This window comes from Schistosoma haematobium, chromosome 1, assembly GCF_000699445.3.
Source record: "Schistosoma haematobium chromosome 1, whole genome shotgun sequence".
In the NCBI taxonomy this organism is placed as follows: Eukaryota; Metazoa; Platyhelminthes; class Trematoda; order Strigeidida; family Schistosomatidae; genus Schistosoma; species Schistosoma haematobium.
Genome location: NC_067196.1, coordinates 44,589,045 through 44,607,145, shown reverse-complemented (window position 1 = coordinate 44,607,145; position 18,101 = coordinate 44,589,045). Strand labels below are relative to the sequence as shown.

General features: G+C 35.1%; 1 protein-coding gene across 1 annotated transcript in view; it reads left to right on the top strand.

Annotated features, from left to right (window-relative positions):
• The window catches only part of MS3_00009924 (uncharacterized protein), a 111,728-nt gene that overhangs the window by 72,829 nt on the left and 20,798 nt on the right, over positions 1 to 18,101 (top strand). The window contains exon 8 of the mRNA XM_051218330.1: positions 407 to 598. Coding sequence (XP_051074182.1) covers positions 407 to 598 — 192 coding nt within the window. The remainder of the gene's footprint in view (positions 1 to 406; positions 599 to 18,101) is intronic.

The following is an 18,101-nucleotide window of genomic DNA, read 5'->3' as shown; positions in this document are numbered from 1 at the left end:
TGGTTAACAAGATAATCAGACTTTCATTCTTTGATATTATTTTGTGCAGAAAGATGAAGCATATCTAAACACATTAGATATCAGAAATAAAACTCAAATTTTTCTGGTGAGACATAACAGAATCTTTTTTTCTTTTACGAAACCTAAATAAATTCTTAAGGTGTTTTCCGGATTATTACTTCATATACTGATATATATAGATAGTTAAAAAAAATATGGCAACATTTGAAAGAAAATCAATGAGTACCTCATTATTGATTTTTTTTATTCACATGTAACCGTTTTATAGAAAAAATGATGTTAACTTTCCTGATAGTTTTTATAAACGAAATATTTCAAAGCAAAATATATACAATTAAACATTGTCTATATTCTCTTTTATTCATATAAATATATACACGAACAGATCCATTATTATCTACAAAAAGTTTTTCATTGGATGTACCACGTTTTGATCAACCAAATGATTCTAATTTAACTGGTTCAGGAGGTTCAAGTCCAGGGCGTTATTCTGAAGGATTTCGAAAATCTTCAATTGTAAAACATCAATATCTACCATCTAGAGTTTCACCATCATCTTTCTCTCCAAGAATGAATGGTAAGTTTTTAACATTTACCATAAATCAAACATATTTGTTTTAAGGAAATAAGCTTGTGTTTTATACTTTAAAATTATCATGTTTTTTTAAACATTCTATTGTCATTAGATAGTTGGGAAAGAGAACTTTTGTTAGTTTTGCTGATTTATGCATTCACTGAACAGTAATACAGAAGTATTATAGTTTTCAGATGGTAGAGAAGATTTGTAGCTCAGGTGAATACTTTTGCTAGTGTATTATTCTCTTAGCAAAGCCGTTTAAATTCTAAGATTGTAATGGTGGTCTGCATAATAGCATCACTGTCTATTGCAAAGATGAACCTATAACAAAGAAATTTTTGACGTGTTAAAAAAAGTCACTGACAAGTGAACTGAGCCGTGTTGGTAGGTGTAGACTACTTGGTTGGGGACCGCGAGATGATAGCAACCGATGGTTAGAGACCCTGAATGACATGGCTCAAAATCGTTTGCAATGGCGCAGGTGCATCCACTCTTTGTGTTCTCCCAAATTCTAATTTTCTGAATTTGTCATGTCCCCTTTTTCTCTTTTCAAATTTATTTCACTGGATTGTACTCTTTAAATAACATCTTCAAACCCTAATCTTTCTGATTACTGCTTATACTCTTACCGCTTCTACCACTACGGGATTTGAATCGGCAACTGCATCTCTGTGCCAATGTGGTGTGGCAACTCGAACTGATGTACGTACGTACGAAGTTCTACGTTGTTACTGACTGGCTGACTGATAACAAAGAAATATGAAACATTTAATAGTCAGTAATTAAAATTAGATCGAAAATATTCCAACATACCAAGATTTAACAAACTGATACTTCAGTGTGACTATTCTTTATGCAGACAAAGTTTATCCAACTGCGCTATGAATAACAATCCATTTAAATAATGTCTATCCAGAAAGAAATGGTAGACATGATTATTGTTCTACTTCTTTTTAATGACTATAAATATCATTAACCTTAAACCTCGGTTTCAACACATTTATGTATCTAGAAAATCTAGATTTTGATAGATTATTTCATAACTAATCTGATATAATTCCTATTCAGATTGTATATTTAGTGAAAACTACATTTTGAAGAATGAGTAGATAAAACATGTAATTCTACTACAAAAGTTAAGTAAATGTTTTTCCTCTGATTATTCAAACAATAATAGCTGACAATGTATAGGAAACTGGTCTTAACTACAGTGTGAAATCTGTTGTTACGCAATATTTATGGTCGTGGCTTCGTGTAAGTAGTCATCAAAAAAAGCAATTTATTTAAAAGTATTTAAGAACCAAGGGTTAAATGTGAAATTGATCTACTCCGTTTATAATAAAATCGATTAAAAGCGCTAATTATGTTAAGTCAGTGAAATAATCACAGAATTCGTAATCGCAAATAGTCAGATTGTTAGTCCAAAATGATATAATAATCCATTCGAATCGAAAAGAAAGCTTGTAGCAACTAAAATAAATGTGCGAAAATAGCACCCAATTATATTCACATTTTAATTCTCGGGAATTTTCTTTGTTGCTATAATTTATTTTCCAAAATAATTAACATTTACTGAATGATATATAAGAGGTAATAATTAGAAAACACATATGATCAAATCACAATGAAAGATGGGTTAGATATTTGTTAACTGATTTAATGGTGTGTTGACCAGTTATCCGATTCTGATATTGGTTGTCACACTTCGTATGCTCCAGACCAACCAGCAACATGAGTGAGAAAACAAAAGATAAATAGAAAGTGTTATTAGAAATCTCCAAGCGAAACATACCCATAACTCATAAATATAGAAATAAGTCCGTCTGACAATCAAGGCGAACCTCGACTAATAGCATACATTCATCAACAAATCTAACTCTGAATGAATACGTCTAATCAGCTCCATCTATCATTCAAATATTTTAAAAAGCTTTGCAGTGAAAAATTGTTTTATATCTTCAGTCGAATATCCAATATAATGACGAAACTATTCCTTGAAAAAACAATACGCTGAAACAAACAGATATCAAATATTTGAAATGTTTTTGAACTCAAAAATATACTGGTGATGTATAGTTTTCAAACCATGTTTTAATGCTGTTCAAACCGATTATTTAACTTTGATAATAATGAATGGCAGCATGATTTATAGAGCTGGATTAATTCCCAAAAATTTCCACACAACTCAAACTGAAAAATATCTCAGTTTTGTACATTTTGGGTTTCGAAACAAGCACAATCAATATCATAAATATTGACAAATTAAAATAATTGGCAAGTGATTTGTTAGAAATATTTGGTGTTGGAAATATACACAATAATTTCCATGAATTTTATTCACATCTAAAATATTTAAATAACCAGTATAGTGGCAAGTACTTGTAGAAATACATACTATGAATGTATATTTCAGGTTTGACATTCATCTGTAAATAATGGAAAATATTTATTACGCATTTCTGACTGAAAACTAACAAAAGACTTTGCTTTTGTTTCCAATTCAACAAAAATCCCAGAAACCAATGTATTTTTATCTAATTCGTCTAGAATAAAAAGGACTTCAGGAATTATAGAATATTCCATCTGACTTGAAGATCAAAATTCAAACATTTATGTTAATTTTTAACTTTAATTTGTTACTGATTTAAAAGTAATAATCACTGGCGAAGTATACGTTCCTCAGAGTAAAACGTCAATCAAAAAACTATTTAATCAGAAGGCACTAGACAGTAAGATGTATGTAGAAGGAAATAAAGCATGTATACATAGCTTCGTCTTACTTCTAGCCATCTAAAATCTAGCAAATGATTGACCATTGTCATAGTTTACTTAATTAAGTAATCTGATGGTATACCAGTTGATAGCATGCAGACAGCATTAGTGAATAGACATGATATTGATTATTTTTTCATAACTTAATGAGTATCTCAAATTAGTAGAATTCAAAGACGATAAGAGTGTCTTTTTATTTATTTAATGTACCTAATGTATATATACAGCAAATGAAAAACTTGGAAGCGTTATTACTGCAATTGATGCTGACCAATTGTTAGATTTGGTTAATAAGTCAAATTATATAATAATGATTGTAGGCAATGTTAATTCATATTTCTAACTATATATAATAAAACAAATTTCATCCCATTTGAATAATTACTTATTCAACCGTTGAATATGTTAATGGATAAAGAAATATAGATAAAAGTGTCGGTCAAAAAAATATATTCAGGCGGTATATATTTTTCTACAGTATACATTTCAATATAAACAATTATATTAATTCTGCTCTCGTCAACAATTGATTATCTGTTCATATTGGTATAGAATTTGATTGTTCTGTAAATAGTGCTGCTTTTATTAAAATGACAGACTAAAACAATCCACAAATAAATATTTAAGTATTAAATTGTAACATTTCCCTATGTAGTGTGAAATACTGTTCTAATTATAATCTTACTATTGTATTCTATAAAAAAACATTGACAGAATATTCTTTAGAACAAATCATAGAAACATAGAAGGAATATTTAAAGTTAGGGAAAAAAAAGATGATCAGATCAATCAAAGAAGAAAATAGAAAAAAATATTTAACTTAATTTTTAATTTGATTGTTACAACATTTAAGTGTATTATCCGTTCCCCATTTCAGTTTATATGTCCCACTTTTGGAATGAAATCGAAGACCTCTTTCACGCTTCTGTTGAAGACTAGATCTCCTACACAAACTAGTCGTCAACAGAAGCGTGAAAAATGTCTTGGATTTCAGAGTACTGTTGATATGGATCATGATAAATGAAAAACAAATATATATGAATATCAGCAAAGATGGCTGGCGGTGGAATCCAGGATACGCGTTTCGTTCTATTTGGAACTTGTCAGCTGGGTGTGCCTGCATTTTAAAGTTGATATTCATTCTGAGACTCGAACGCAATATCGTTCGCTCCAAGCAGCAAAGCGTTATCCAACTTTGCTTATAATGCTTGTAAATTAAGGCAACATCGAGGCGATACTCACAGTATGTACATATGCCAATAAGAGACTGATCATTTGCTGTCCTAAACCTCAATAGGAAAATTCAAGTAAACAATACCAAGTGAACTTATACATGAATATATCTTTTATACACATGGTTCCCTTTATTGTCTTAAAGAGAACAAAAAACGAGATTGGGGCAGAATAATATGAACACATTTGATTTCGTTAGGTTCTTACAACCTATAGTATTTTTTAAAATCAAAGTTATTACAGATATTGACATACTTATAAAAACGAATTTGCCAGCATTCTGACATCCTACTTCTACCAGCATCAGAACTCAAACGATTGTAAACGATATGTCCAAAAGATTTTCAATTGCAGTTCAATAATGTCATATACCAATGAACTGATGTTGTAGCAATAGGAAGTCCGATAGATTCTACCCTAGCAGATAGTTTCATGGTTAATCTCAAGACAACCAAGATCAAAAGAGCGTTTAGAGAAATGGTATATTATTCGAAGTTTGTTGACTACCCCATTATCGTATGTAATAATCAACAACATGCAACAAATCTGCTGAAACTCTAAAGTGAAGCCCATAAAAATATCCAGTTTATAATGGAAGGTCAAAATGAGAATAAATTCCATTTTATCGACATCGCAATAAAGTGAAGGGAGGTTGGCGTCGTCTAACGTTCAGTTTTTTTGAGGAAGATACATGGAATGGGATTTGTCTCGATTTCAATAGCTTTTGGTTACTCAGTTACATAGACACTTGTTAAAACACCATTACACAGAACAGAAAGAATATATACAGCCGATACACTAGAAGAGGCGCTAGTGAATATCAAAAGGTGTTTAATGAACAACGGATACCCATTAAAATTTATAGAGAAATGTGCAAAATGTGAAGATAAAGAACCCAAAGAAACTACATTAAACAAAAAACCTATTTTTATCCAACTGAAATTTAAAAGTGATTATGTTACAGGGTCAATGAACATGAGACGAAGAACTGCATTGACAAGAACTTATCCTGGAGCTAAAATGATTGTTATGTCCACAGTGACATGTTCTTTAGCACAACCAAAGATCGGTAGGTATCAATCCCATGTTGCCACCGACTATGTTCACAAATTCACATGTTTGTGCGTAAGCAGTTACATCGATAAAACAGAACGAAGAGCTTGTGTTCAATTCAAAGAACATATTCCAAAAGTTCAAAGCTTAAGTGGATTAAAAGCATTCAGCCATGCCATTCCGAGACATCTCCTTGATACAGGACATCGAGTGGATACTCTGAAGTTTTTCAAGGTGATTAATAAAAAAGCAAGCTTCAATATTTTGGAATTTTCCTAACCAATTGCGATCAAACGTCTAAAACCAGATCTATGTGTCCAAAAAGAAACAGTAATAAATTTTTCTTTGCCTTAGTAACATTATATCCTCTCTATTTAAACTCTTACTGGGGCTTGATCACATTATTACATCATCATACCAAATATAATTGTGATCATAAAGTGTGGAAACTTAATCTCTTATGTTCACACTAAAAGCGTCCACTATTACCTCGTGTTTCCCAGTTGGAAGGATAATAAACGTCTTTGGTTCGTTTTCTCTTTTTGTACGTTATTTTGTGGAGCTTTTCAAAGACATTTTTATATTGTATATATTGCACATGAGTTGAGTGCTTGATACTCGTTCTTTCGGCATGCTTGCGGAGTTTTATATATTCCGTGTTGACTCTGGTTTTCTTTCTCTAGTGAGCTGGGTTGAGGCACAGAGAAATATCTTAATTTCATTGTGTTGTTGCGTTTCCGATTACGTTCCTTTCGTTGACACCAAAGTGATTACATAATATCTCAAAGGTAGCATTGAAACTATATTAAGGTGTGGTATATACGGAACCTCATTAAGAGAGTATATATTTCAACAGAAACGCTTACAAACTGGTTGAAAACTACAAAACGTTAAGGAAGCAGCAATAGTTTAAGAGTTTCAATTGGAAAACAGAACAGAAACGATACACTTTTCAAATTTGTGGGAAAATTTTTATTTTTAATGGTTTTTCAAGTATAGAACGAGACACTTTTTTTTATTCACACCTTAATAATCAAAAGACTGATTAAATATATAATGCCATATTACCAAACATAAAGTCATTGATAGGATAATATATAGATAAGATGAATTATCGTTTCCCTATTGTATAATAAAATCTTGATCAAGATGATGTGATTTTGCTGAAGTAAAGCTGTTCTCATGTGATCTTCACGTAACTTAACAGAAGCTTCTAAGGTTGTAATATATACATACAGAAAGGTATACACAAAAAAGACTGAGAGCTAAAGAGCACTTCTTCAATCCAAAATAATTTGATTACAGAATGATATCGATTAGAAAATTAGTAAGCGCTAAGAAACACTAGATAGCTTATTTTTACTCCAGAAGTCTTTATAATTGTTAAATGAAGATTCAGAAAGGGATCAAACTTAAAATTAACACTATTCATTTAGTTCTTTGCATTTCTCAGCTTTAATCACCTAGTATTGCTCAGTTATGCAGTTTGTTAAATGACTTTTGGTTATTACAATTCCTCGACGTCTTTTCGTAAGAGCGAATTGTTAATATTTAAATTTCGTACTAAAAATAGAAAATTCGAGCTATCGGGTTAAAACAACAACCTATCGGCTCCCTTTTGTGAGAATCTAAAATCTTGATTTAAACTTCATTTGCAGTCATAGGTGAGCACTACTGAAAAGCGACGAGCTGTGTTGGAATAGATGTCCAGTCTCTGAAAGTTCCCGATTTGAATTCAGCTGACTTTTTTCTCGAACTATATAAAATACACTCAACCTTTGTTGTTTAGTTCTAAAGCAAAACTGACGCAACATAATAATAATAATAATAATGATAGTAATAATAATAATAATATACAACGATGAACATATATATCGAAATTAATCTAGAGGATATACACTCGTCAGGAGGCTAGCAAAAAAACATGTTGATGTTATTACCACTTTATTCCAGGCACGTGAGACAAAACAATATCTGTGTGGTTAATAAATCAAAACACTCCAAGTAGACAATTATGATGAATATCTCATTGTTTATTACGCACATATAACGACTGAAAAAAGATAGAGATATCAAAAAATTTGATAATGCTTATGTCTGGATTTATCAAAATCTAATACGTTGGTAATTGAAAAGTGAAAGTAATGTCATCTGATATTACAAATATATTATTTATTTATAATGTTATCTGAGTACTGAATTTTGATGACGTATAATTCTGTTATAATCTATCAGTCAAAAGAAACTTGTTTGGTGCAAAACACCGTGTGGTAGAGCACTATTAGTGTTAAACAATGTGCTGATTGCTGGTCGGTTTTAGTAATTGACCTAAATGTAGCAAATTTCAGTGAAAGTCTTGATATTCGTGAATCCGCATTACTAATGAAACGCATGCTATAAAGAAATAGCTGTTCAATGCTCTTTGATTTCAAATAATTCTCTTTATAGTCATTAGATGATGTAATGTAAAAAAATACTATACGGATATTTCAGTAGGGTGTGTAAGATTAACATACATTGGGACACTTCTTTTTCATAGAATTTCCGCGTACTTAACATCACCTGGTTATGTTGAAAATAGATAAACAAGCAAAAATAGAGCACTAAACTTTCAGCAGACTTTCTGTAGTATTGGTGCTTCATTTTATTCCACTGAAGGAAATTATTCTTGAAGATTATTTCAAAAGAATAAATAACTTTTCTGTTTTTGATGGAGTGTTGTTCTGAGTTGAGAACAAAACTCCATCAAAATCATCTACCTGAGCTACAAATCATCTCCATCTCAAAATCATACGAGCGTAATACGTTTCTCGTTGTTCGAAAATGGGAGAATTTCGCCAAAAGGCAGGCTTCCATTCGAGAACAACTATATTTTCTCCACGTTTGTTTTCGCCAGCATGTTCTACCAACAAGTGTAAGATAAGGACCTCCAATCAACTGCCCATTAGGATGTCGAATAGCTGAGCAAAGTGGAAGAAAAATAGTACACCTAATGATACACGACCAAACCATCCAGCTCAGAGAACAAAACTCCATCAAACTCGTCCACCTGAGCTACAAATCTTCACCATCTCATCATCTTTTCTGTATATGTTTAGGTAATTTGATTTTAAGTAATTTAAAAAAATTCCAGAATGACTAATCAGTGATGACTTTAATACTATGAGCAGTGATGAGCAAGATAATTAGTCTAGTAGAATGATTTTAGAGAGATTTTGTTATTTAGATAATTAAAATAACCCATAGTGTCATTGAATAATTAAAAGAGAATTCAGCGAAGAAATTTTTCTTTTCAACGAAATCATTTGCTTAAGCTCACATTCGTATATATAGTTATATGGAAAATATACGTATATAGGTGGATAGAAAAGATTGCATGATAAAATGAATTTGAGACTAATTAACAAAAGAGGTTGTTATTTGACACATACTACTTTCATGTCTCAATTTAAACACCAACAGATAAATAGTAAATTATACATCTGATGAGTGTCAATAAGAACGAAACTCACTTCCTAGATTCACACTGTAAGTCATAAAAAGAAAAGAAAAATCATTTCCATTAAATTTGGCATAAAAACTCATAAATTATCAATTGCCCCAGTGTTTATCATTTTTAATTAGATGCATATTTATTTTATTACAGTAATATTTTCTTACCGTTAGTTGTCTATTAAGAAAAGAGAGATTTATGTTACTTTTTTCTTCTTGCCTAATTTATTCTGTTTCAATATTTTGTTCCCTGTTATCCAATTTATTTATTTTCTTTCATAATAAACAATCAAAAACATTCATCAACTGTAAACAACACGTATAAATCAATTAAAACAATAAACATAAACAATGACATTAACAATAAACATTTTGTCAATGATTATCATTATTCTTTCCTTTTCATTGAAATAAATCGTTTACTTCAAAATGGTAAACAAGAGATATTGAAATATTCAATAGAATTCATTTGTTTTATGTATTCTTTATGTTATTTGAAATAATGGACATTGTTTTATAGATAATTCATTCATAAAATAATTATGAATTATAATGAGAAATAGATGAAATGATTTATATCAAAATGGAGATTTGTGAAGATTGTAGTAAATTTTAATGATTGAATTCATGAATCGTTTTAAGCTACACAATCATCGAAAACCTGGAAGCACTGGATAACCGTTTCGTCCTAGTATAGAACTTCTCAGCAGTGCTCATAGGGGCTCGAAACCTGGACTAGTGGAGTTCAATCCGTGTCGAGTACGAGATGGTTATCCACCGAAGACAATGAATAAAGTTTCAAAAGATCCTAAACCGATTGAAACTAGACATTAACACAGTGGGATACCGGTCCAGTGGTCTAGAGGTTAAGCGGTCGCATATGAGACCGAAGGTCTTTGGTTCGAATCCTGCATGCGGGATCGTGGATACGCACTAATGAGGAGTTCCGTAATCGGAAGGAATGGCCGTTCGGTTGATGTGTTGGCGAGAATGATAAAGATTGTTTGTCTGCTTAATCAGAATTGTATGCAGTCTGACAAGTGTTAGATGAGTTATATATTCTTCTATCCTTATTATTATCATTGGTAGTTTTGGATTGTGTCGGACTGTTGTCGGTTTTTGGTGTGGAACTATGTTTACGTTCTAGTCAGGCTAATCACGTGTTGTTGATATAAATTGCGCTGAAGTCCCGTAGAATAGACAGTGGGAGGGAATCTAGTGTAGGTATTCGTCTAAGGCCAACTAAAGTCCCATTCGTGTAGACGACGAAAGTCCGAGCGTTATAACATCAGTACGTCCAGGTTTTGAATGGTGGTCTGGCTCAAATCGACTTAAGAATCCAATTATTGAAATGATTTTTGTTAATCTTGTCTCAAATGATAAATTATTTTTAAAGATTTACTGCCTCCTTTTGTATAACTTAACAAAATAAACTTGTCTGACAAGGAAACAATTCAATTTTCAATTAAATTTTGTGAATGATTGATTTCATAAACATCATGTACAAATATTTGATACGATGAATATTTATAAAAAATGCTTAAAAATAACTTAGTTGTATTCATGATTAGATTAGAACTAAAGTACAATTGGAAAGTATTGTAAACTAGACAGTTGTTTCAAGATGGATTTAAAACTCAACAGCTGTCATCGATAACTATAGACATGGATGATTTGAAAACTGTCACAATTTTTTATGGGACATAATACTGTTGAGTTGTTTGTTCAGACCTCTTACTGTAACCAATTCGCGGCATAAGAAACCTTCACTAAGAGTCATTATCGTTGTTTATCTCATCGACTATGATTTGCTAGTGCATAATTGAGATTTATTTCAAGTCATCTATTCATGTGACCACATGCCTGTTGCTGTACACTTTATCAGTCGGTTGTTCATAATGACTAAATTCGTATAAACAGTTCGTTTTTGGTAGAATGAGGCTTACGAAGTTAAAATTGTTACAGTTATGAAGAAGAACTCTATTTTTCTGTTTAGGAGTTTAACAGAATGTAGTTGGTAACCCTGTTGTACCAACCACATTTGAAATGGTTTTACATACATAACGTTTTCAATTGATACTCAGTAGATATCCATCTTTACCTATAATACATCCAATGGTTTTTTACTACATAATAAAAAGAAAATATCAGAATGGGTTTTTGTGGAGAGTTTTAGAAATTTCACAGGTTGAAATCATGAGTCAGTTGAAGCTAGACCACCATTGAAAACCTGGAAGCACTGGACGGCCGTTTCGTCCTCGTATGGGACTCCTCAGCAATGCGCATCCACGATCCCGCACCACGCGGGGCTCGAACCCAGGACCTACTGGCTTCGCGCGCGAGCACTTAACCACTAGACCACTGAGCCGGCATCCAACGGTGTTAATGTATAACTTCAACCAATCCACGAAGTTGCGCCACCGTACACCATTGTCTTCAGTGAGTTGTTATCTCACAACAGACCGGTTGAACTCCACTGGTAACGGCTTCTCACTAGAACTCCAGGAGTTTTTCCTGAAGTCAGTCACTAGTGAGCAGTTGATTATTATCAGAATGGGTTTTTGTGGAGAGTTTTAGAAATTTCACAGGTTGAAATCATGAGTCGGTTGAAGCTAGCCGGCTCAGTGGTCTAGTGGTTAAGTGCTCGCGCGCGAAACCCAGTAGGTCCTGGGTTCGAGCCCCGAGTGGTGCAGGATCGTGAATGCGCATTGCTGAGGAGTCCCATACCAGGACGAAACGGCCGTCCAGTGCTTCCAGGTTTTCAATGGTGGTCTAGCTTCAACTGACTCATGATTTCAACCTGTGAAAAAGAAAATATCTGTAAATCCTAATATTTATCTTTGGTTGCTTATAATCTAGGTGAATTTATGATGCCTCATTGGGTCATACTGTATCATAGAAACGCTTGTATACTGCCTTGAATATATATTAATAACTTTCTGATTTATTATCCTATTACCTAAATCTCTACCAAACTTTTCACGTTGTCAATAGATAGTGAAATCCAGGACGCGCGTTTCGTCCTATTTGGCGCTCGTCAGCTCATGACGCGGTGGCGTTTGAAACGAACGGTACTGGGTTCGAGTCACAGAGTGAACATCAACTCTGAGATGCAGGTACATCCAGAAGACGAGTCCCAAATAGGACGAAACGCTCGTCCCGGATTCCACTGCTAACCACTATCCATCATTGCTTACAAAAAAATAAACTATCATTTTAATTGTACTGAAAAATGTAATTGAACAAATGTTAATCGCAAAATCTGATTAGCTGACCTTCCGCGTTACAATTTATAAATGCAAATTTGTACAATATTTCTTGCAAATATAACTTTGAAATATAAAAAATATGGGAGAGTATGTTTATTATGACCTCAAAACATTCATCAGCTGTTGTATAACGAGTAATCTAATCTACTTACTGAATTTATATTGTGTGGTAGAAATATGACCTTTTTCTGTTAAAATATATATTTACAAACGTTTTCTAGATCAATTATTCCTATTTATTTCATTTCAAATCTCTCGGTCTTTCTTATACCTGAGGTAACTTCAATTTATGAATGTAACATTTCTTATACTGTCAAGTGTTATAATGAGGTCAACGGAAGATTGTTATAAGGTTTTTGTTTCAGAAGTTTATATTTCTAAATAACATATCGGTTAAAGTGAAATATCACATGATTGATCTGTTAAATTACTTAGTAACAAGAAAGGATACAATAATATTTGGACAATTATCTAAAGATGTGAACCTACAAAATATTCATATAACTTCGATATAAATGGAGTTTTTTCCCAAAAATAGCTATACTACCTACTTAAAAGTCGTGTAGATAATAAATTAAAGGTTTCAGTGAAATAACTTCTCGTTATATCGTTTCGCAGACATGTACAGTCGGTAAAAATGTATGGATATTTGAATATATTTTCTTTTTGTGAACGACTCAGTTAAGCACGAATTAAACATTTTTAAAGACTACATGATTTTTAACAAGCATAAATTCATTTTTTTAATTTAAAGTTAACTAGCACCAACTAACTTTCATAGCATGAAGGAGGAAAAATTATAATTGTAAACTCTCAGCGTCCTATGTTTCACTCGACCTTCTGGTACAAGCTTTTTCAAGGAAATATAATCAATCATCAAAATTAACGAAAAGAGAATAAGTATATGGTTCTTTAATTACTTGTATTATAAATAGGTCATCCAATCATGTTAACAGTATCGAAAGTAAGAATTTGTTGTAGTATGTATGAGACATTTGGTATGAAAAGTATAGAAACGTGTATTAAGATAATCAGTCAGTCAGCTACAACGTAGGACCAGGCACATATATGCATCGGTCCAAGTTGCCATACCTCATTAACACAACAAGATGGACACCGGATTCATAAAAGTAGTTAATTCAGAGGTGGTAATATATAAAAGAAAGATTGCAATAAGGATATAGTACAGGAAGAAAGAATTAGCTCGTACAAAGAAAGATATGAAGCGTTTTTAATCTCTTAGTTTAAGGGAAGACAGAGAGTGTATACACCGACGCCATTGTGATCGATTCTGAGCCATGTCACCAAGAGTCTCCAACCATTGGTTACGATAGTCACGCCGACCCAAACCAAGTAGTCTGCATCTACCATCATGACTCAGACTAGAATTTAGTGATTTTATGGACTGATACCACGTTTTGGTTTGGCCGCCCCTAACTTTCTTCCAACCATCCCGAACACCAGTTAGCATTGCACGTCGTGGTAATCGGTGTTCAGGCATACGTAACACGTGGCCCAACCATCTCAGTCGATGAAGATTCATAACCTCATCAACTGATTTACCATCATTCCCTAATACCCTGCGTCTAACCTCACTATTACTTACCCGGTGATCCCAGCAGACGCCAGCAATATTTCTAAGGCATCTGTGGTCAAATACTAATAGCTTACGAGTGTCTTCTACTCTTAATGGCCATGTTTCGCTGCCGTAAAGTAAGACAGAACGGACTGCCGCGCAGTATACTCGTCCTTTTATTGATAGACGGATATCTTGCCTTCGCCATAGGTGACGCAAGTTGGCAAAAGCCAATCGAGCTTTTCGAATGCGTGCTGAGATTTCGTCAGATACCAACCCATTAGGGCTGATCAGACTTCCAAGATAAGTGAAGTTGTCAACTCGTTCGACTACTTCACTCCCTATCCTTAGTTCAGGTGTTGACGCAGACCAGTCCTGAAGCAACAACTTGCATTTCGAGGGAGAGAAGCGCATTCCAAACATTCTGGCATTGTTGCTTAGTGCTACCAGAAGACTCTGCATTTTATCAGCGTCTTCACCAAACAGGACTATATCATCTGAGTATTCTAAGTCGATAAGTGGACCTCTTGGAAGGAGATCAATACCCGAGAACTCAGTCGACGAGAAAGTTATTTCCATCAGTAGATCTATGATGAAGTTAAACAAAAATGGGGAAAGTGGACAGCCTTGACAAGCACCACTTGAGGTTGCAAAAGTGGATGACAGTTCGCCATAAGCTCTGACTCGACTAGTAGTGTCCGAGTAAAGAGCCTTTACAAGGTTTATGTACTTCTGGGGTACACCTTTCAATGACAGACACTGCCACAGAATCTCGCGGTCTACCGAGTCAAATGCTGCTTTTAAGTCAAGAAAGACCACCATTGTCGGACGCCGATAAGTATGCCTGTGTTCTAGAATCTGACGAATGGTGAATATGTGGTTGATGCAGCCACGACCAGGTCTAAAGCCAGCTTGGTTCTCTCGTGTTTGCAGTTCACGAGTCTTAGTTAGGCGTCTGATAATTATCGAGGCTAGTATTTTAGATATTATATTAGTTAAACTAACCCCTCTATGGTTGTCACAGGATGTTTTTGACCCTTTCTTATATATTGGGACGATAAGTGATTGTGACCAGTCAGATGGAATAACGTCTAACTCCCAGATTTTAGCTAAAATATTAGTCAACTTAATCGCTAAAATTGGACCACCATCCTTAAAGACCTCTGGAGCCAATCCATCTGGACCAGCTGCCCTTCCTTGTTTCAGATTAACTATAGCCTTTTGAACTTCAGCAAGAGTTGGGGGACCTACTTCAATGTTCCATTCACACTGTCTGGGAATGGAGGGTAGTTGTAGAGTAGCTGAAGGCCAGCTGAACTGTTCTCTGAAATGTTCCGCCCATCGTTCTAAACGTCTGGACTGGGAGCAGATGAGTATCGTCTTTTTCCGATATAATCTCACTTACACTTGACTTATTAATTCCAGTTTCTTTTATTAGTCTGTAAAGCTGTCTTGTGTTCCCTATAGTCACCGCCTTTTCCATCTCTTTTGATTTCGTTGCCCACCACTGCTCACGGTCGTTTCTCAGACTTTTTCTTAACCTAGATCTGATTTGTTGTCGCTCTTCATCATGTTCAGAACCTGATGGGACGAGTTTGCGAGAATCCATCAGTGTGATAGACTTTGAAGAAATCCACTGGTTCTTTGAAACTCTGTGGTTTAAGTCGCTAATAGATGTCACTGCTGCTTCCACAGCTGCTTGTATTTCATTCCAAGCAACATCTGGGTCAGTCTCGTCTTCACAACTACCTAATCGTGACCTCAGTTGTTCCTGGAATCTACTTTTGGTTTTCTCGCTACTCAATCCAGTTCTAATGAGTCTTTTTACTGTGACTTTTTTGCGTCCAGTGAGGCGCAAGCAGATGCGTGCCCGTATTAGGGCGTGGTCGGAGTCAAGCAGGTACTCCAGAATGAGCGACAATCTTGTACCGACCCTCTCCAACGATGACTGATGGCAATATGGTCTATTTGAGTCCATCGTTGGTTTGGTGCAGGCGGTCGCCACGTTGGACGATGTCTCTCCTTATGCTTAAAATTTGTGTTTGCTAAAAATAAGCGATTGTCTGAGCACAGTTGCAGCAGACGGTCACCATTATCTGTTCGCTGAACCGAAATGCTAAAATATCCACCTAAATGCCTTTGTGTTTGGTTTAAACTACCTATCTGAGCATTAAAGTCACCTGCTACGAGTACTATGTCTGAGCGTTTAGCTTTCTGAAGAAGTTCAGAAAGCTTTCTGTAAAATTCATCTTTCACTTCATCTGAGCTGCAGTCAGTGGGAGCGTAGGCAGAAACGACAAAAGGCAACGACGTGTGTCCCTATCCTTCCGAGTTCTTACGGAGCCGTTTAGCCGAACAGCACATAGACGACTGTTGACGGGGATCCACTCTAGCAGTGCTTGTTCCGCCTTCATGCTTAGTGCTATGCCTACTCCTGCCAGTCCACGAGAACTGGCCATCAGGTCACCAGATACACGTAGGGTGTATCTCGTTGGCTCTCCGTTTTGCCGAGGTGAGGTCAAGTGAATGACCACACTGGAATCCTGTATGCGTGTTTCGGAGACACAGCATACATCAATGGAAAGAGACTCTAGGGTTTTAGCCAAGGAAGCCTGCTGACCGATTTGACATAGGGTTCGTACGTTGAAGACTCCAATGTGTAGTTTGGAGCGAGGTTTCAGTAGACCTGGGACAGTGTTTTGCGCACTAGAATCGTTGGCTACGGTGACACTTGAGGTGGAAGCCGAGAGAGGAAATATAGAGTCGAAAGTCGATGTAGGAGGAATAATAGGAATTGAAGAGGTAGGTTGATTATGAATACAGTGGTCTTGAGTGCTGTTAGAAGTATGAGGGCGGTTATCACTTCCCGGTTGCCCACACCGTGGAAGGGTTGTTCTGGAGGTACCTGAAAAGGAAATTGGATTAAAGGTGGTCTTAGTGAACTGAGAGCGTGACCGCAGTGCCCAAGGGGCAACTGCTTGAGGCCGGTCGTGCACGACCTTGTTATAGGTAATTTTTGTGTTAACTCCGTACTTATTGAGACCTTACCGCCGGAGACGGATATCCGTGGGATAAGGCGAGGTGTGCATTTTTAGGGTCGACCTTTTCTAACCCCACCCCTCCTTGTGGGAAGGCAGCATCGCTGTCATGCTGGTTGTCTGAAGGAAACACCTTACTGCTGTCACACCTCTGTACAGTCAGCAGTACGACTTCGCCTTCGGACCTTGGGTTTGTTGCTTTTAGTCTTACCGCTCTTCAACCGACCTGTCTGACATGGTAGGACCTTGAGGAACGGTTGTTCCAGCCAGTATAACTCGGTTGCTTCATCACGATAGGCAAGCCCGACCACCACGTCAAGGTAGCAACAACGGTCGGGTATTAAGATAATAATTGTATGTATGTACAATTGGATCTAAGCTGAAAGAAGAAATTTTGTTGACTACATATATATCACCTCTGATCAGTGATTCTGATGAAATCAGATAATTTCATACATGATATGAGTCAAACATGAAGATAAATAAACAAAATCAAAATCAATGTTTTTATTATTGTGATGATCAGGTTGATTGTTTGTTAAAGAAGGCAATTAAGAATTTATTAACAGGAAATAAAAAAAACTATGGATGATCTAGATAAATAATTTGAATAAAATAAATTTATTTTATCACTGCACATATCTAAGATTTATGCATTTCATTTCATTGCAAAGTATTATATAGGATAATTCTAGGCTAATAGAGAAATTTCACTGGTTAGATCATGAGTCAGTTGAAGCTAGACCACCATGGAAAATCTGGAAGCACTGGACGGCCGTTTCGTCCTATTGTGGGAGTCCTCAGCAGTGCACATCCACGACCTCGCCCCCCGCGAGATTCGAACCCAGGACCCACTGGTTCCGCGCGCAAGCATTGTTGAAGAGTCCCACAATAAGACGAAACGGCCGTTCAGTGCTTCCAGGTTTTCCATGGTGGTCTAGCTTCAACTGACTAATGATCCTAATCATTGAAATTACTACAATCTCCACAAAACCCATCCGATATTCATAGAGAAATGTTTACTAAAATACTAAAATAATTTATTACATAATCTTTACAGATTAAGTTGT